The following is a 20367-nucleotide window of genomic DNA, read 5'->3' as shown; positions in this document are numbered from 1 at the left end:
CCTTAGGAAACGCGGGGAAGGACGCGCGGAATAAGTGGTGGACGATTTTTTTCTCCTGCGGGCAGGAGAAGGGGTGGACGTTGGCCCAATCGGTGGGGATAACACGGCGACGTGGCCCGCTGAATTCTGAGGAAGTGATCTATCGATTGATTTTGGACGGTTCGTGGAGACAATGCGCAGGTGGTGATGAATTTTTTGGAGCTTTTGGCGCTCGCACGGAGGTGGGGTAAAACTCATTTCGTCTTGATTTTTCTACGTTGAAAATTTTAATTTTCTTAGAAATCTCATAATTCGAATGTTCTACATTTGTTGTAATGAAATGAAAAAAATTTGATGGCTCCAAATTTTTAATGAATTCGCGCCGGGGAAGACCTGATGATACAAAATTAATGAATTTTCCTCTTGAATGAGGAATTCCTAATGTCAATGGTATGCGCCACTTCCGAGAAAATTACGAGTTCTCAGTAGAACGATATCGATGATTCAGCGGGAGTTTCAGTGGCGGATGATGTGGGACGTAGGAGAAGGGGTTATCACATGTGGTTTAGACTGGTGTGATGCTCGATTGCTACAGAACTGGTGTACAACGAGTATGGCAATGAAGTTTTTGATTTCAAAACAGAGATTTCCCCTAATGGCGAAATACGATAAATTATTATCAATCTTAGAAACGACGGATAGCTTGAGGGCGAGTAATGACGTAGGAATATCGGGTGAGACAACTCGGATGAAGCCAGAGATTCTCGTCCTTGAATTGGTGCATTTCACTCGGCGGCAAATCCAGCCATTCAAGAGCTTAATTGTTCCTAATTTCCCCATTGGCCCATCCTCCGTTAGTAATTAACCTCATCCCATTGAGCGAATACAATCGCAGAAATAATTTGCATCGATGATTCATGAAAAATTGATTTTAATCGCCGATTTTTGAATCTCTTGAAATTTTACTTTCATTGAAACGTCACATAATTTTATCGTCGATTTGTCAGTCACTCGGGAAAGAGAAATTCAAGAATTGAATGCAGTAATAGACAGTAATGTCTCATTGGACCCGATGGAATGATAGGAATTCCATTATCACTAATCGATAGTAATACCTCGGGTGATAGAAATGAAAGAGGATCAAACGAAAAGGAGATGGAAAATAAAAGAGAAAGAGACAGTGCATTATATTCGGCTCCGTTACTCGCCCCGTTATTTTTCCTCCTTTGATGCCCACCAACGTCCCCAATACGGGAACGAAGACCAGCAGTAATTTGAATAGCAGTGGCTTCCCCTTGGCCATCCCAACAATCCACAGACACATATGCATATCACTTATGTCTATAATACACATCACCAACCTGTCCATTTGACAAACGTATTATTCCTCAAATGTGTTTCGTGGGTATGTAACGGGACAGCCGGGCAAATGAGCCTTAAACCCCCTATTTCCTCTCCTCGTTCTTTCGATCGTTACCTCTGAAACCTTTGGAATAGACGAATTGGAATCCTCATTTATAGGTCTATTAGGTATATTCTCCCGTTATGCTCTCCAGCTTCTCCGAAAAATTTAAAAAAAGATTATTTCTCTAGTGTGATTTTATTATTGAGATCATGACTTGTCGTCATCTAGGAGTTATACTATTTTGGAGAGAGTACATTTAGTCACTAGGTCGAACAAATTTTTATTTTGGCTCGTGAAGCGGTTACGGGAGGAACCGAGGGGGATCAGAGAGAGGACGAAAAAAATTATATTTCGGTACGAGCGCGGGAAATGCATTTTATGTCAGAGCTTTTATGTGAAAAGCGCGATTTTAATGTGGTTTCATTGAGTGAAATGGCGACTTTTAAGTCTCGCGACATGACATATCGTTAGTTAGTTTTATTCGATTTTTTATGTTGGTAATGCAAAAACAGAAACATAATCCCTCTATCATAATATCGTCAAAAACAAATTACATGTCTCATGAAATTGACTCTAATGAGCCATTATCGATAAGTTATGGATGTTTTAATGAACCCTAAAGTGTTCTCCAGATGGAAAGCTGAATAAAAGACCTACCTCATTTCTTAAAAAATTGAGTTTTAAGTTGTTTCACTGGACGATTTTTTTAATGAACTTTTGATAGACCAAAGTCGATAGATTTTTGTTTAAATTTTTGTTTGAATGGGTTCTGCGAAAGAAAGGCCGAATAGCAGGGAAAATGTTTAAATTGTATTTAAACATGGAACATCTGTTCAATTTCAGTTAAAAATATTTTTCTAAGAGATTTCAGTAGACAAGAAAAATTACACAGAATTCAATGACATTTCCTTTTTTCTTCGACTCTGTGATTGATTATCAAAAAGGCAATTAATTTCGACTTAAAAAATTTATGAACAACTTTCGAAGAATTACATTATTTAATACAATAATTGGCCACTGGCTCATGAGCTTTAACTTCCTATAATTTTCAAAAATAAGGAAGCGGATTTATTTATTTATTCATTTCTCCCGATAATAAAAAATACGTGCCACAACCGAACCGACTGTATCACCCCACATTTTCAAAACAACAAATGACATATGTAATATTTCGAGATAATTTCCACACACCTCAAAGCTTCCAAAGCCAAATGCGTCCAATCAGCATATTCCTTATCAAATTCGATGTTCACAAATATAAACAACGGAATTATTTTCCAAACTTCATTCCATATCGGAGTAACGTCATGAGAAAGAGATGAGTGAGAGAATGACTGCAGACACGCGCGAACGAAATCACGAGATATCGCCTATCGCATATTTACTAATATTGAAACGTGAGTTCGTGTCTTTACGCTTCTCACTATTTTCTCACTTATCAGCGGATTTTTTATTTGCTAACCTCCGTGACCCCATTGTCGAGTAACTTTTTTTTATAAATGTTAATAAACTCGAACTGGGTTAAACATTAATTGACAACCGGTGATTACTATTTTCGCTTAACGGCCCTCACTCAACATCACTTGTAATCTTCTTATCACAGATGGAACATCATGCTCCAGGTGGCCATATTCTGCCATTTGATTATTATAAATTGATGCGATTTTCCTCATTGCTTTGAAAATATTGACTTCCTTCTGTACAGAAAGACTAAATTAATTTATGTCCGGATAAATCTAAAAAATTGTACAAAAAAAACCTCGGGGTTGTAAAAAGCAAAATGTTTTCAACAGTCCGGTAAATAAAACGCGTCAATCCCCGAGATTCTGTAGATCTCCGCATCAACTATATCTCAATAATAATAATCATTGTTATTAACCATTATAAGATCATTTTTATGTCGTAAGTCAATCAAAACAAACGACCAAATGATCGTTGGTTCAAGTACATTTTTCTCGGTAAAACAAATTGTTATGTCAATGCACTCCAGTTTTCTGGAAATAATCGATTATCACTCAGATTCCGATTAAGAGTATTTATAGAGATTAAGAACTCGAAAATATTTATATTTATTTGGTGTTTTAAATTTTTTTTATTCATGACAGCGTGTGGAAAAGGGGTGCTTTGAGCACGCGAGGCTCGCTGGACATGTTATATTATGCCCTAAAGGGGTGAAGTATTTTATGATGCATGTGACGTATATGATATATTATGAATAATAATCAGATGAGGTACAAATTTTATTTACTGTCGTGGTATATCCGACTTTTCAGGCCCCAAAGGCATGAAGTTACAGTTTCCCCCCAAAGAAAAAGGGTAAGAAGGGTAAAGATTACCGGATTGTGGCGCAAAGATTAATGTAAGAGAATTTAACTTGCCTCCTAGTGACTCATCACTTTGGGAACCAAAAATATCGTTAATTTTTCTCTGACGATTTGAGAAATTTTCCAGTTCAAAACGTGGAAATAACTCAGCACGCTCAGAAATTTTTCCTTTTGCAAATGCAATATTTTCAATTTTTTTTAATTATCTAATTTTAGTTCCAGTTTTAATCACATTTTCATGGATTCGGAATTTACATATATGATGTACTGTACGTATTTTCTTTATGGCGTTCATCCAAGTGATCGAAGGAGCGGGGAGAGTTTTATTTCTAAAATTATCGTTTAAGGTCGTCGGCCCCCACGAAGGTTTTTCAAGCATCCAGTTAGCTTGCACTCCCTGGCATTCGCGTTTTCCGCAGCCGACGTTGAACAAAAAAGTGAAAATAGTCCGGTGAACGGTGGGACAAAGGATGACAAAAATAATTTTCCGGAGATTATGAGGCAAATGGACGTTACAGATCTCTTCTTGAATGAAATTCCTTTTTTCTCATGGGTCAAGAGGTTGACGCAGCAAGGCTGATGTTTTGCATTAGAATAATGAACTGCGTACATCTCCCAACAATGACATAAATGCTCACTCCGGCGCATGCACGTGTTTGTTTGGAGTTTCTCGCTTCCTGTCCGTCAACACGTGGTGCCATTAAAGCGCGCGAAACTACGTCATTAAAGGCTCAATATTTCCTGGGTGTAGCACGTCCATGTGAATACGTCAATATTGTGGACTTTAGCATTGTGTACTGTTGTAATTTGTTGTTGGCAAGATGCCCGGTTTTGTTGATGCGCAATTTCAGTTACCGATTCACCTCATCCGCTGGGCAAATTCGATGAATTTCTTTGTCTGTTCATTTTTAAAAAATCTGGGCTGCAGTATATTTTTTTTCAAGAAAAAAATGAGAACAGAAGAAGCTCACAGATGTAATTTTCTGAAAGTGACGACTTGACCGAGGTTATTGACACAACAATTCAATACCAAAATTTGCCAATCCAATTCTTATGAATCGAGTCACTAAATTAACAAAATTCGAACGATTATTTTCCTAATCTGACTGATAAGAAAAACCCAGACATTCATTCCTGTGAAGAATGACTAATCAATAGCTTTACGGAATTAGTCAGCGCCTGAGACCCCTGCCCTCCTCCACCTGATCGCATGCTCTATCGATATTTTTGGTAAATGATTGCCCGGTAAATTCAAATCTTTGAGTACCCGATTTACTTTTATTTAAAAACCGACAAGCTCCTGTTACCCGAACTATTGGAATCGTAAATGCTTTGAATATCTTTTGTCAGTCGTCGTTTACGATGCGAAGAAAGAAAATTCGTATCAGGCGTTTCTCTATCCCCTGCCGTCCATGGCTCCGCAACGTCGCCTTGGAATTTAAGATTCACGACAGTTGAACAATAAAAACTATTTTCTTCCTCGCCCTCATCGAATTGTAGAAGTACTTTGATCCGGAAAAGCTCGGACTACAGTAGATGCCTCTTTCAATATTTCACGTGAAATCCACTGCAGGGATAATGCCTCACTCCCCCGCCCCCACAACCACCCACCCACCCCGCGAATCTCCTAAAATATCCCTTTCGACCCAGTTTTTCCGGCGTCTCGGTGGATCTAGGCCGGATATTTCCTATCGTCCACAAACATCAAAGCAGATATAAAAATCAATAAAAACTTTTGAGAGCGATTAACGAATAATTAGAAAGCAGCACAATACATTTAATGAAGTGAGTCACTAATTCATTGATTTTTCCGACGATTTTTCATCAAAAACATGCGACTTTTTACGGTAGAAAATGATATTAAATTATTGCGGCGAGATTGCAATTTAAGTACATTTTTCATCAATGAAGTTTAGATGAAAATCACAGAAACACAATCTCACTTTCTGATACGTATACGGAGAAGAAAGTTGTGAAAACAGTACCGCGGAAATCACGTAAAAATTACGTTGTCAGACGTAATTGTGATGCATAAATAATACCGCGTAGAAATCACTTGTTATAAAAATTATAATAATTGACAGATGTGAATATTCCTTTCCATTTTCGTATCATGCGTCAAGATCAACAGGAACTTGGAAAATGGTGAGAAACTTCAAAGAAAATGAAGAAATCGTGCGTCACCAAAATTCACTGAAAACCCACTCGAATTATTTATTTCAGGAATAATTATCAGAGACATTTGTCTTGTTATATTTATACGAACAAAAAAAACGAGAAAATGACTAGTGATTCACGGTCATTTATTCAGACTGTCATTAAATTCCTGAGTAACCTCAAATTGTTTTCTCAATTCCAATGAAAAAACTCCAGAAACGCAATTTCACTTTTCATCACGTAAGAATTACGTTGTGCGACGTAATTATGATGCATAAATAATGCTCCCTAGAAATGACTGTTCTCATAATATTCCCAAAACTTGAAGTTGCGCAAGCATGTCTTAAATTTTAAAGGAACGGAAGTTGATAACAACCGAAACATTCTGGTTGAGTTCGTGCTCAATTGACAGACTAGTATTATTCATAATAATCAATTTAGAAGTGGAAAAACAATGGGGAGTCTCTCGTGAGAAAATATATTTGGCAATAAAAATGGAGGAAAAATTGAAAGCAGAAGAAATCCTGAACAATTTAACTTTTATATAATACATTATCAACTATAAATAAATATAGAATTATGAGTATCATTATAGTTAACATATAATTATTATACAATGGTGAAGAACTATGTTTTCCAGCCATTCAAAATTTATTTTAGAATTAATCTCGGTGAATTTCCAAAAAAAATTATCAATCAATCAATTTGTTGTTTCATTAGCCCCTTACTGACTACTTTTTTCTCCAAAAATCGTAAGAATTATTTTCTCATAATAGAAAAGTGGCGGCTAGGGAAGGAGCCGTAACCCCTTTTGGGCTATTCCTCACACGTTGGAAGCCCCTATTTTATTACGAGAACAATCTTACGCTATTAAATTTTTTCTTGTTAACCGACACTTGCACTTGTACTCTCCATATTGTGCATTTAACTTCATCTAAGATTATCTCCCGGCATCCCTCATTCAGCTCAGAAATTCAGGATGAGAGGGAATTTTCTTTAATTATTGCGTAAATCAAAAATTCCGTTCACCTCAATCTGCAAATTATTCCAAGTTTCAATCTCAATTTTCGGAGTAATTTACCACCAGCAAACGGAAAAACGTGTTTGCAAGAAATTTCCCATAAGCAGCAACAATTAATTCATCAGTCGGCATTTCTTCCGCATTTTCAAACTTTCCGAAAGACCATTCCCCTCTCAAACGTTTCGTCACGTAATTATTTCCCGAAGTTTTCCCCCTGCGGTTATCATTGACCCCGATGACCCGAACGAACTCACCCCTTCCCGCCCCAAATAAATCCAGATTAGAAAAACTCCCAAGACCCTGTCAGGTGTGTTTCAACGCCTCATCAGGCGCACGTGTCGTCCACGCGCGACACCCAGTGACAGCTCCGAACAAAGCCCTCGCCTCCGAGTAACTCCCACAGATGATAAAAAAAAAACCGCTAAAACAATAAAGTAACTCACCAACCCCCTGAAACCCCGCGAATTGTCCGCCTATAGCCCGAACTTTTCCACTTCCTCCAGTCTGACGCAACGAATTCCTCTCAGCGAATCATCCCTCCGATTCCGCTGTCCAGTTCTCCCACCAGGAATCCGTATAATCTCCCAACACAAGTCAATCTCCGTTGATTAGCCGCGATTGATCGAAATGCGTCGTAGCCGCAATCACTTCGATAACTGAGCGCAACGCAGTTGACGTACACCGAATGCATCCTTCGTCGACGATAGTGGTTCGCGCGTCTCTTTATCGTGTTAAAAAAATACGAATGAATAAAGAGGGAGAAACAACAATGATGTGGATAGAGCGGAGAAATAAACAATAAGTAAATTAACAGCGCAAGGTAAAAACGTTGACCGCGTGTGTCTCGGGCACACGACGTTGAGTCTCTGTTCGTGTTTTAAAAGCGGCCGCTTGAATTCAAACAGCAAAATGAAGAGAGACGGATAAGAGGGAGAGAGGTGTGTAATGTGTGCGCTATCCCGGTCGAACACTCGCCAATTTGCCTCTGCGAAACCACTCACGCACTCTCTTTCATGACGAACATCTACATCACCAGAGACTTTTTGTTTCTTGTGTCTGTGGGGAGTATTGACACATGCCTGGTCTCATCTTCTCGCTTCTGTTAATGAAGAGGGGGAGAGAGAGAGAGAGGGAGAGAGGGAGAGAGAGGGAGGCGAGAAGACGGAGGCGTTTTAGGGTGCGATAAGGTGTGATAAGGAATGATCCGACAAAAGCTGCTCCATCTGAGGACATATCGGCATTTTTAACATTTTTTTCTCTCCCACTTGGGAATTTTTTTTTTTTTTCGTGCTGGTGGGTGACCTCCACTGGTGCACTGTGGAGGCGGAGGAGAGGGTCATCTCGTTGACGCAGATGGTTTATATGCGGTGAGATACGACTTACTTCGCCGAAGCCACCGAACGATCCGGTGCATTACTCGAGGCGATTGGGGTGAGGTTTCTACGTTGGATTTTTCTCCCTTCGTGACTATCGGCGGTTGTGGATTTTGTTTTCTTTCTTCGGTTCTATCTTGTTCACTTGGCTTGTTCGAGGTGTCAGCGGAGTTCATGATTCGCGGGCAAAAGCACGTGTTTCATGGAGTGATTCGCGGGATGCGTTGGCAGGATTCAATTTGATCGGGGATGTTTGTTTTTTTAAGGTTGAGAATTTTCTTCGTGGGAATAAAAATATTCAATATTGTTGCTGAGGTTAGAATAATGTTATTGATGGAGAATATTTACAGGAGATATTTTCCTGGTTGGGAGCATGATGATGATGATGATGATGATACAATGGGATTTTTTTTTACGACTGTTGTCGCGCGATAGTCTGTAAGAAATGGTCAATCGATTGAATTTTTTTTTTGGGAAATTCACTGATGTATTTTCTTACTCCAAATAATTTTTATTTGCAAAATTATCGAGCAGTTCATTGTTTAATAATTGTAATCAGTTATCCACCATTCGGACAGGTAAATAACTACCAAAATTATTTCTATTTTCTTGTAGGTACTTTATTGTCTTTGTAGCAATAATAGGTGGGAATATGGGGAACGAAAAGACTTCAAGGATTAACTGATAACTTAGTTCCGAAGTTTATCGGTAATTCTATGATCCCGTGGTTTTATTGAAATGCGTAGCGATAGGTTGAGGAAGTGGATACGCTCCGGAGGTTGCCATCGAGGTGAAGAACTCAGAGGCGGAACTCGTATGCCACCTACTCTTGTAGATGAAACAAGGAGGGAATAACAAATAAATCATGACGCTCCCGAACAAAAAGAGTCTCGAGCTGATACCAAATTCGCTAACCGATTTTACTCGCCTCTCAAGGCCCACATCGGAGGCCGAAGACTTTTTTTATTAGCACTTTTTTTTTTATCGCTCTTCGGTACTCCCACTCAATTCAATTCTTTGTCTCTCGGCTGTGCCAAAAATATTTTACGGCTTTTGCCGGCTGCATCGCAATGACTCGACATGTAAAGTCAATTGTTGTGACGTGACCCTGGAGATAATTAGATAATTATTATCGGCGGGTCAATTGCCGGGATTTCGCAGCATTTTCTTTCCATTTTCCGAGTTATATTGAACTCGACTATCGCGGGAGTTGTGATAAATTCTTCAATGCAATTGGAGGTGAATTTTCATCATCCAAAACTGCGCAGAATTCCACGGAGGGAGATTGATTTATTCGAAATGGGGCTGGGGTACGTTTTATAGTTACAAAGAGAAGACAATACAAGATTCTGTCAATCAAATTTGTTTCGGGCAAACGGGTACCCATAATTTTCATACAAAATCTTTTTGAGGATTTTGTTTATAAAAGTGATATTCAATTTAGGTATTAGTGTGAAAATTACAGTAAAATGACGTAAACTTTTTCAAAAAAGGAACCAATTCTCCTCCTGATGTCGTTCCGATTTTTTTTTTCGGTTTCCAAACAAAAACGATTTCAAAAGCAGTTTCGCCGTATCTTTATCCATATATTATTATAATTATTGCTATATCTTTGTCCTCGCCGAAGCTGTCAGTAGTGTAAAAAGGCGCATCAATTAAATTATTCAAACCACTACCTCTCGTCCATTTATAGATGTAATCGCCATTCAGTTTGAGTGTGAAGCAATCGATTCTGAGTACATTAGCTTCATTATAAATTTTGTAATTAGTTTAAAAACTTCTGCAGATTGATTGCCATCTACTGTTGACTCACTAAACTTCTCACTAGTCTTTTCGCTCCTCGTCGATAAATAGTTTCGTCGGGTGAATCAGCAGGCATTATTTGGATCATTGCCCGGGAAATATATTTCTCGGTAAACATACGTCTGTCGCACGTGACTCTTCGTCATAGTGGCGCTATTTTTCAACGCATGACATTGTTCACTGCATGATGAAACTCCGTTCAAAGTGCAGAAACATCTCCGCATTTTACTCAGTTCCCTCTCCACGAGAATTCAACGAATTCGAAAAATAACCTACGCAATTTCAAATACGACGGAAAAGTTACCGCTCGAAGTTGACTGGAAATTTTTCGGTGAAAAGTGCGCAGTCATGGGGGTTAATTATGCTTAATGAAGATAAATTCATCACTTTGTTTTTCATCCAACCTCTCTGGACAACCGTAACGAATTTAAATAATTTTCTTTGATGGAAAATCATCCTTAAATCTAAACCCAATGGGGAGGTCAGTGTAAAAAATTCTTTGGCCACCATAATTATCCATATTCTCATCTGAAATAACTTAATATAATTATACGAATACAATTCAATTAATTAAATCACCATTTGTTCTACTAAAATCGAGTATGACGATCGGAGCTTGTATTTGGTCTATATATTAAAAAAAATCAGAAACTCTAATTACAAATAAGAAATTCGAAAAATCTCAAGTCCAATAATATTCTGACTGAAATTTCCAGAAATTAGAATCGCTGTTTCTGTATTCAAACTAGCCCGCCAGTCGTATTCGAGTAGCATGGCGCTAGTTGTCAAATCTCAAAGCCGAAACATGCGTTCAAAGTCCAAAAAATTTCGATAAATCCTCAGTCCTTTGTAAAATCCATCAACTTCTCTCAATCGTGATATCCAGCAACGTTCAGGCATCGCCTTAGCGGTTTCACAAAAATCAGCAATCATCATTCGCGAAAATTCTAGAGAAGTACCGAGACTTGCGCGTGGTAGGTCTCCCCTTCCTCCGTCGGGGCTTACGCAACGTGACGTTATCGACAAAATCCCTCGTTGCTGTTTTCCTCAGCGCAGTCAGTTCGACTCAGTTCCGAAGTGAATAATCAAGTGAACACACGTGAAATTTTCATCAAGCCCTTTGATTACACCCAAATTACCAAACATGCCACGACGAGGACGTGCATCTGGGCCTCCCCCAAGAACGTAAGTACAATTAACTCATCCCAATCGATAAATTCCCCTCAATATCTCAATTGGTTTTGATTTTACAATTTCACGAAGCCGTTACGTCACGAGCACAAGGTCTAAGACGGTAAACGCGTGACGTAGACGTAAAAAAAAGGGGGATGAAGCTCCTAGACAGTCATTTTTATCGTAATTTCATGAATTCCACCCGCTCAGTTGAGGTAGTCATTGAAGTCGATGTAAATTGATGGATATCTCGAAATTGAATGACAATGGGGCAATTTTTGTAAGGACCATTTCCTCAGAGCTTTTTTTGATCCACAAAAAAGCTCTCCTCAAAGATTTCGAGATTTCTTTTCGTTTCGGAGATATTCACCAAAAACTGATTGAAACCCCTCCGATCGCTCCCTAATTTACTCTGCGAATAGAAACATAACGACCAATTCTCGATTTAGGGTTAGGCCATCAGCTCCAGCTCGTGCTGCCCCCGCAGCTCATCCTCCAGCACCAGTCGCGGCCCCGGCAGCTAGTCCAATGGTGGCAGCGGCGCCCCAGGGTCCTGGACTGATGGGTCAAATGGCAGCCACTGCTGGTGGTGTCGCCATTGGATCCGCAGTCGGGCACACCATTGGACATGCCATGACTGGGCTCTTCAGCGGTGGCTCATCAGAGCCAGCAGCAGCTGCTGCACCAGCTCCAGTGGCACAACAGAGCATGCAAGCTCCTCCTCAAGCTGGGGGGGCCTGCGCCTGGGAGATCAAACAATTCCTCGAGTGCGCTCAGCACCAGTCTGATCTCACACTCTGCGAGGGCTTCAATGAGGCTCTACGACAGTGCAAGAGCGCTAATCGTTAGTATTTTTTTCATGATTTGTCAGGTGCTGAGAGAAAAATAGTTTTTGCCAAATATGAAGTTACTAACAAACAACGCCATTCTCACAAATTGATTCTAATCAGACTCATCTGGCGCAATACGACGTTTAAAAAATATATTGTCTCAAGTAACTGAATATTCGGCAAAATTAACTTTGTTTCAGCTCAACTACGTTCATGTTAATGAAGAGAGCTGTGTTAATGATAACTTTTTCCCTTTTCTTTCAGATATGTAAATCCTTGTGTAGATGATTTCGTAACTTATCCACCATTGAATCCTGTATTTTTCTGTCTTTGCGTTTAAATGTTCGATGAAGTCGACGAAGTATTGATCCAATCAGTTCATGTAATAGAAAATTGAGGGAAGTGAATAAAAAATTAGCTAAATCTAAATACCATTTGTCTCCTTGATTACCTTATTGATCTTACTATTCCCCAGTGTTCGTGAAATATCTCAGAATCTAAGGAACATAGGAAAACGTTCGTCATTATATTTTTTGTGGAGCAAATGGAGGACTACAAAAATGGTAATGACCAAGATTATCCTATCGCTCTTAGAGTTTGAGATATATATTTAACACTGTCCAACAGTGGAGATCGATTTGACCTGTATGGTTTTATAATAACAATTTCGTTTTTGGAAATTTTCCAACGTCGTGCTTACGTTTGTTGACAAAATTTCGCAATTTAAATGAATGGTTTGTTGCACATGGAGGCTTTGGGCGAGGTACAATAGGGATTAATTTTTTTTTGGTATTTCTGCTCTGCAATTAAGATAGTTGGCTATCTAACCATTAATCCTTAGCAAAATTAAATTCCTGTTCATGAAAAATGGATAGGTTTGAATGAACGATAAACATTAAATTTGGGAACAGTGTTTATTAACTTAACGCGTGCTTTACGGTAAGGATATTGTTTTCTTAAACAAGTGGTATAATACGAGGGAGGGGAATAGGAGGAAAAAAATATATATAATATGGTAAGACTATCTTTTGTTCGTATTGAGTACACGCATCATCATAAAACCAGCTACAGTGGCTGCTGCTATTCCAAGGCCGGCTTTCCACCAAACAACCGAATCCCCCTGGACCAGGCCAAACTGCTTCATGTGTCTGAAATCACCAAAATGTCAATTCAAACATTTAGCTGATTATGAATGATGAGTGGAGCATGCTGGACTGTTGATTGACAACATAAAGCCAACGGCCATCTTTGAGCTCGCATTGCAAATGAATTGCCACAGTTACATCAATAAACAGACATGTGCATGTTTGCATTCAACACTGGAAACGGTTTCTATTCGTATTTCTCTTCTTCTTTAATCGTCAAGTTTATAAAAAAAGAGAATTAAAGAGAAATTCGTTACCGCATCATTCAATCCATATTTTCCTTCAATTGTCTAGTGCTGAAAGTTTCCCAATTTTTTTTCTAGCATTTTTGTGTATTCTGTTCTTGCTATTTTGCGAATTTTCTCTGATGGATTCAATAATGCGTTAAAAAGTTTTCATTCAACTCTTTGACTTTGCGAATCAAGTCCTGGTGCCCTTGAGAAGAAAATACCCTTCATTACGACATCGAGGAATTTTCAGTCGCCTAACGTAATATCAACGAAATATTTCTTCAATTTTCTAAATATAAAAAAGGCGTAATCCTTTTTTAAATATGCGCATATCATATGTGGATATAAAATACAACGTTATTCACTTTATTATTACTCATAAAATAAAATAAAAAGCCAGGATTAAATTTAAGCATGAAATAAGAACTCCATGCGCATTCCAAAGCCCTCAAGTATAAACAATAATTAATTGATAAAAAAATCTGATAAAACATGAAAAATACGAAGAGGAACCTTGTGAAACAACTCCACCATTGACTTGGTGAAGGATTGACAAGCAACATGTGGACCATACGCCTCAAAGGGCTGAAACAAGTCGAAAGAATAAATGGATAACTTGTTTCCACGAATATGATCGTTTCTTCTTCAGCAACAATTAATATGCATGTGTAAACACATTATACGGTCCCAGAAGCTTGGTTTTAATTTTCAGCATTTAACATTCAAATTGTGAATGACAAAAAAAAATAGAGCAAATCGTTTCAGCCTATTGACGTGCCTACGATTAAAATTTAAACAGTGAAGAAAATTGAACCAACCTGTGTTTGTAAAATAATACCCACGCTGCTTGAAAGCGGCTAAACACGAAATTGCTTTCTATTAGTTTTTGATTTTTTTTTTTCAACTTGAGAGAAGGTTTTAAAAAACTGTGTCTCAGTGATTTCATGTCGTAATAAAAAATTAAATATATATAAGAGGAGAACTTGCAGGGAATTTCGTAATGAACTTATCGTAAGTCGCAGAATTTCTAATGCAATTGGAATATGAATATTCCTTCAAGCAGACTAGTTCTTGGGTGGCATTCTTTATGCATTGAATAACCCAATGATAAATGTAAAATATCGTTCACTTGTGAATAATATAATTTATCACGAGTTATACTCACGGAAAGGCAGCCATTGTTGCTAGTTTGACGAATATCTCTGGTCGTACAGTACGAGTGATGCTGTATGGTTGCGGGGGCATGAGTTTGTATTTGTTGCAGAAGCTCGGTGGCTGGAGTAGATACTCTTGTTTAACTTCAGCGAGATCACTCTTGTTTGCTACTATTAGTACCGGTATCTTGCTGTCGGCAAAATATTTCTGGAAAACATTAAGAATAATTTAATTAACTGTCATGCAAATTATCCCTCAGTATTTCTTCAATCTTCTTCCAAATGTAAAGCTTCCAATTTGATAAATCTAGATAAAAACAAAATACATTTGCGAGACGTTTGCGTTTAAATTTATAAAACAAAGAAGATCAGCTCATGAAGATGCTTATCAGATAAGCTGATAATACAGACCCATACTTACAATATAAATACGAGCGATATACTCGAATGACTTTGGATCGCTAGTATCGTAAACAAGAGCTGCAGCATCGCACTGTATTTGGGCAGGAGTTAAGGCATCTTGAACATTCAAAATATTAATATCTCTCAATATAATAGTCTTCTCCTGTCCATACACGTGCACTGTATTCGCTGCAATCTGAGCGCTGGTTGGTACATTATTATCCGCCAATTTCTGCGAACAATTAAATGTGACTGGTTCAATGTAAAAACAACTTCGATTATCTAGGGAACAGTGAGTTCATTACCTCCAATTTGGGATCGATAAATGTCCTACATAGAGTAGTTTTTCCACTGCTCTTTCGACCAATTACGTGACAAGTGTAGACATTTCGACTGGACTGTTTTTTTGCGAGATCCAGTTTCTTTTCTCTTGTGACATGTATAGCAGTCGTTTGACACTCGTTGTTAAACATATTGTACCCGAGGTATGCCATGTACTCGAGGGTTTTCCGTACGTTGGTTAGAGCTATTAGGGCCCACTGACACATATATCCTTGATATGTAATCCAACCCTGAAGAATTTATTTGATTAATTACGGAGATATATGGATTGTTTGCAATATGCTGGAGAAAAATGTTGAAAACTTGTTTAGAAATGAATAAGATCATAAGGCCTGACCTTATTGCAATAAATATATTCTACCGAGAAATGGACAAATTGGCAAAATGCCCGACCAGTGGGCTCCCTAATTCTCTTCATATTAGAAAAAAGTTTTTCAGTAAACAGGAACATTTTCGTAATAATCTGTTTCCAGGATTCCAATTTGAATAATGACGGATTTAATGAGGTAGAACAAATTCTTCTAATGATCACAGAATGACGGGAATATCTTTAAAAAACATTCAATTCACTTGTCGTGTTTTATAATTTCTTATATTAAATAATAAAAATCTGTTCTCGGGGCCATCGCTGGCCTCATTTGTCCTAACATATCCTAGTTTCTAAAAATACCTTTTCATTAGTAGGTACGGTGTATTTGTACTCGTCACCCCATGGTGGTGTCACGCAACGCGAAAACAACGATTCCATTTCAGGTGGTGATAAAGCACCATCGCGATCTCTATCGTGCAGCATGAACAGTATTGTCAGGAATTCTTGCCCTTTGTGGGATAACTCTGTTGTGCAACCAGGTGGTACTTTCAATCTAAATGAATGAAAATTCATTAGAATTCAAAATTAATCAAGAAAATCTTAGACCATGATTGATGCTCATGGCAGAGAACGAGTACTTACGGTGGGTGGATGTAATCTTTCGACATCTGGAGCTCGTTGTCGTAGCCAAATTTTCGGAGAACTGCCCACGTAGTTTCATTCCTCCCTCGTTGAATAAATAAACATTGGAGATACATGAAGCCTGGAAGTCAAATCAAGTAATGATTTAACTCTGAGAGTTGCGAGGGGTTCGGGATTTAATAATGGGATTGCAAAAAAAATGTTTAAACAATGCGGAGGCGGGAAGGAATCGGGACGTAAAAGCAAAACAATCCTCAAACAGATCAGTTCGCTCACCTTTCATGGTAACACATCCGTTGCAAGTCCCATCATGAATATTCTTCGAGAGTACAGCCTTGACATCCTCGAGGACTTGGGGCTGCAGAGGAGTATTGAAGCACGACTGTTGAAAATTATTGAGCTCCATATCATTAAGCAGGCCATCATTATCGAGATCACAAATCTTGAATATTCTCTGCAAAGCCGTCTTGCACTCCTCCGTGAGTTCCTGAGTGTCGTAATTGTACAGGGGAGTTGTGGGATGGAGAACTGCTTTTTGGGCGTAATAAAACATCTCCGAGATATTCTGGAGTGTCTTCGCCGAGCACTCGATGCAGCTCTCGATCTCCGAGTACTCCTTCATGATGGGATAGACTGCCTCGATCGTGGAATAATCGACAAGATCGATTTTATTTCCAACGAGCACCACTGGACATCTGTTACTGCTCGAGCACTTTCTCACCAGGGGCAACCAGTAGCTGGCAGCCCGGTCCAATGTGTCCTCATCGTCTACAGAGTACACAACGCAGATAACGTGGGCCTTTTGGATTTCATCTACGAGTTGATCATCGGTCTGCTCAATCGACGAATAATCGACAATGTGTGTGGGCACTTGCTCAGGAGTAACGTCCGCTGGTATCGTTATCTCCTCGGCCTTGGGAGGCACCTCCTCAGCGTACTCTTCACTCACCAAAGACAGAATCAAGGACGTCTTGCCCACACCCTGATCACCGATCAGGAGGATCCTGACGTTACGTCGAGGCACCACCGGTCGCTGCACCATCCTTAATTAGTCAATCAAACTGTTAATTCTACCGGTAATTCCATCCAACAGTTGCATGCACCATTGGGGATTATACACATTTGATACGGTTGGGCACTTGTTGGGGGTTGGAAAAAAATACTGAGTACTGATGAGTCCTTCCATGCACTGGTGTTAGAGGTTAGAGCTTGTGTTGTTCATGTGTGGGGGGGTAATTCTCACGGTACGCCGCAGAACGATGGCGATTGGCTGGGACAGGCGGGCTGTTTCAAATTGTGAGAGTAGTCGACCAATTCGATGAGGGGAGGAGATCTATCAGATAATTTAATTTAGGGTAGGTTATAGGGGCAGGAATGACATTGAGGGCTTTTGGGGGATTCCGGGGGTTAATGAGGAAGCGGTTATGGATGCCGGCAATCGATTTTTCAGGTTATTAAATTTTTTGTAGGGACAACAATTCATTAGCGAAGTGGCAAAACGAGATTAGGCGCTTTTGACTATTGAAAAATCGCTACATACTACAACGTACAGCAAGAAATGTCGTTACGATAAATCTGTTATCTCTCTTAGATTTCTTTCGTGGAAATAATTCGTCCGGTGGCGGGCCATTTGAAATCGTGAGCAATTGTAATTTTGAAACGGAAACGATCGAATTGCGGATTGAATGATTATATTTATGGAGAATGTCACAAATGTCGTCAATCTATTTTTAATCTTCCGATATAGGGAAGTTATTGACATTTTGTTTGAACTTTCTGAATGTAGGATTTCTTGGTTGTCTTGAATTTCCCTCCAAAAGGCAGCAATTACTACGAATCAATAAACATGACATAACGCACGAATAAATTACTTCATTTACTATTTTTATCTCATAAATCGATGGAAATAGACTTTGAACTTTGGAAATGACGAGTAAGAGGGGTGATTTTCATTCACATATTCACACAAGTACTCACTTATTTTTTGTAATGACAATAATCCCTTTGTATAACGCTCCAATCCAGGGCCCCGAACTCGCTCATCTGGTTCACATTTCTCCAGCGTAAATTTTTGAAAGTCATTCACTCAAAAATCCTCATCGGAACTTGAATTTTAACTCGAACTTCTTGCGAAGTTTTTCGGCGCAAGTGGAAATCCTGATGAAGTCTCAGTGAGAGGTTAAAACATCCCCGTGGAGCATGAGAGAATCGTTCCCACACTCAGTTCCCTTCCATTTGCCACTCCACCACGAAAACATGGGCCCTAGTATTTAGTCACTTTTTTGCTGCTTCACGCACATGAAAAGTGCGTATACGCGACACTAGGCGGACATGCGGCTTTTAGGGAGTAAAAACAACCCCACCCGCCGAGAAGAAGCGCTCCGTGGGTGACCGGGTGTACGGGAGGTCGTCGAGGAAATTCAAGGTTGAGGGAGTGAGTGAGATGGATTCGGCGGATTGAAGGGAGATAGGACATCGCGAATCTCAAATGCCCGGCGCTGATTGTGCGCGAGACCATCGATTTATTTCAAGGGGATGATTTTAGGGAGGGTTTCAGGGTTGATAAGACCGCGGTGTCGTCACGTGGGAGCCGGACCATGCGCCTGAGTTGACTGGTTCAAACAAGACGTCTACATACGTGAAATCATGACTGAATTTCACCCCTAAAGGAAAAAATGTATTTGTCTGACATTCAGACAAATTGTAATTTTCCTCAACCGTTTGTTAATGAGAAAAATATTTATCAAAGATTAGTTGAAGTTGATAATAATCTTTATGATAAATTTCAAATCGATTAAAAACCGCGAAAAAATAGTCAACACTTGATTACGTCTGGGATAGTAATATTTTTTTCAATTACATTATTGTTTTGATTGAAAAAATATATTTAAAAATTAGGTTTGAATCGAGGACTTGTGTGCGAAAATTATATAGTACTGATCGATCCAAAACTCATAAAAAATGAGACCTCATAAACAACATCCTCCACTTTGAAAAAAACACATTATTTATTTATAAATATTGGTCAGGAAACTAAACGAAGATTTGAAGAATGTCAATGTGATTTCAATGCTACGGCTGGAAAAAAATATTCAACAAATTTAGCGACACCAAAGGGGATCCGATTTTGAAAATTTTTGTTCAACTGTTGAAGACTTATCTTGTTTTCAGAAGTCACTACTTAGGTTGGGATGTTGCAATGCTCTCGAGATGACGATTGTCACGGATCCGTGGGTGGTTATCGCCGAGTTATCGAAGTATTAGCGTTGATTAGTAACTCGTGACTTATGCACCATTCTAATGCGCTCCATGAGAGCCTAATAAATTTTCCTGGAGTAATGGCCCCTCATATTTTCCGACGTTTTATCTGGGCGTCAAAATTTCATCGCACATTACGAAGGGATGAAATATAAAAAGCGGTGACATAACGTTGATCGAAAAAACATTACTATTTTGCACGATTCCCTCGAACGCACAATATTCACAGATTAAAGAATCATTTCATAATTAATTATTCATTGTTTTTTTCCACAATCGCTTGTCATGCCATAAACAAATGTAACAATTCCAAAATAGCTAATCAACTGCAGGAATGAGACAAAAAAATTTAATGAAATAAAGGAACGAGAGCTGAGGAATTTTTTTTAAAACAAATATATAGAAAAATCAAACGATTGGCAATAAATTTTGTCTTTTTGTCTATGGTCGGTAAAAATATGCAATTCCATTGATGATTTTATAGAATGATTTCTACTGAAAATTTTCTATGAGAAGAATAGTCCCGATTCCGGGAAACCCCAAGAGTCGTTTTACCATTTCATTTTGGATGGAATTTGCTATCGCGTTCACTGAAACTTCTAGGATTTTTTTTCGCGAGTGTATGCCTCTAGGAGACGGTGAAACTATCGCCGAATTATTCAGAGGAATTGCAAAAAATTTCATCACTTCGACATCAAGAATAACATTCTCCACCCAACCGAATTTTTCAACGACCCCTGTGACCCCTTCCGTTCGAATAACACAGGAATATACACGCAATAATCATCGCAATGCAGACATCGCATCTCCGGGATGGTG

The 20367-nt window shown here is 38.9% G+C and overlaps 4 protein-coding genes across 8 annotated transcripts in view; 2 read left to right on the top strand and 2 right to left on the bottom strand.

Annotated features, from left to right (window-relative positions):
• LOC135161630 (transducin beta-like protein 2) overlaps positions 1 to 7766 on the bottom strand; it is a 42480-nt gene extending 34714 nt beyond the window's left edge. The window contains exon 1 of the mRNA XM_064119361.1: positions 7330 to 7766. The gene's annotated coding sequence lies outside the window, so the exon portion shown is untranslated. The remainder of the gene's footprint in view (positions 1 to 7329) is intronic.
• LOC135161643 (uncharacterized) overlaps positions 1 to 20367 on the top strand; it is a 73085-nt gene that overhangs the window by 29797 nt on the left and 22921 nt on the right. The gene's annotated exons all lie outside the window — the stretch shown is intronic.
• Positions 10905 to 12494, top strand: Chchd2 (Coiled-coil-helix-coiled-coil-helix domain containing 2). Its single transcript, XM_064119415.1, has 3 exons — positions 10905 to 11247; positions 11685 to 12079; positions 12330 to 12494. The coding sequence occupies exons 1-3, from the start codon at positions 11207 to 11209 to the stop codon at positions 12335 to 12337; spliced, it is 444 nt and encodes a 147-aa protein (XP_063975485.1). The 5' UTR covers positions 10905 to 11206; the 3' UTR covers positions 12338 to 12494.
• LOC135161631 (mitochondrial Rho GTPase) lies at positions 12961 to 18706 on the bottom strand. Of its 4 annotated transcripts, none has more exons than XM_064119365.1 (10): positions 18268 to 18706; positions 16567 to 17333; positions 16291 to 16411; positions 16009 to 16201; positions 15302 to 15568; positions 15016 to 15228; positions 14606 to 14802; positions 14259 to 14297; positions 13954 to 14025; positions 12961 to 13213 (listed from the first exon to the last, which is right to left on the bottom strand). In XM_064119365.1, the coding sequence occupies exons 2-10, from the start codon at positions 17330 to 17332 to the stop codon at positions 13087 to 13089; spliced, it is 1995 nt and encodes a 664-aa protein (XP_063975435.1). In that variant the 5' UTR covers position 17333; positions 18268 to 18706; the 3' UTR covers positions 12961 to 13086. The 4 variants fall into 4 exon arrangements, with proteins under 4 accessions (XP_063975435.1, XP_063975434.1, XP_063975436.1 ...); XM_064119364.1 differs by having other exon boundaries at positions 16567 to 17623; positions 18268 to 18705; XM_064119366.1 differs by lacking the exon at positions 13954 to 14025 and having other exon boundaries at positions 16567 to 17623; positions 18268 to 18702.

This window comes from Diachasmimorpha longicaudata, chromosome 4 (genome assembly GCF_034640455.1).
Source record: "Diachasmimorpha longicaudata isolate KC_UGA_2023 chromosome 4, iyDiaLong2, whole genome shotgun sequence".
Taxonomy (NCBI): Eukaryota; Metazoa; Arthropoda; class Insecta; order Hymenoptera; family Braconidae; genus Diachasmimorpha; species Diachasmimorpha longicaudata.
Note: the sequence above shows the minus strand (reverse complement) of the source record. Positions and strands in the feature narration are given on the sequence as shown.

Bases quoted from the DNA above. Each gene is read 5' to 3' on its own strand.
- Chchd2 (XM_064119415.1), top strand. From the start codon at position 11,207: ATGCCACGACGAGGACGTGCATCTGGGCCTCCCCCAAGAAC. The intron at 11,248-11,684 runs GTAAGTACAATT...TTCTCGATTTAG, and splicing joins TCTGGGCCTCCCCCAAGAAC to GGTTAGGCCATCAGCTCCAG.
- LOC135161631 (XM_064119365.1), bottom strand. From the start codon at position 17,332: ATGGTGCAGCGACCGGTGGTGCCTCGACGTAACGTCAGGATCCTCCTG. The intron at 16,202-16,290 runs GTAAGTACTCGT...TCATTCATTTAG, and splicing joins AAAGATTACATCCACCCACC to ATTGAAAGTACCACCTGGTT. The intron at 14,298-14,605 runs GTGAGTATAACT...TTTCGTGTTTAG, and splicing joins GCAACAATGGCTGCCTTTCC to CCGCTTTCAAGCAGCGTGGG.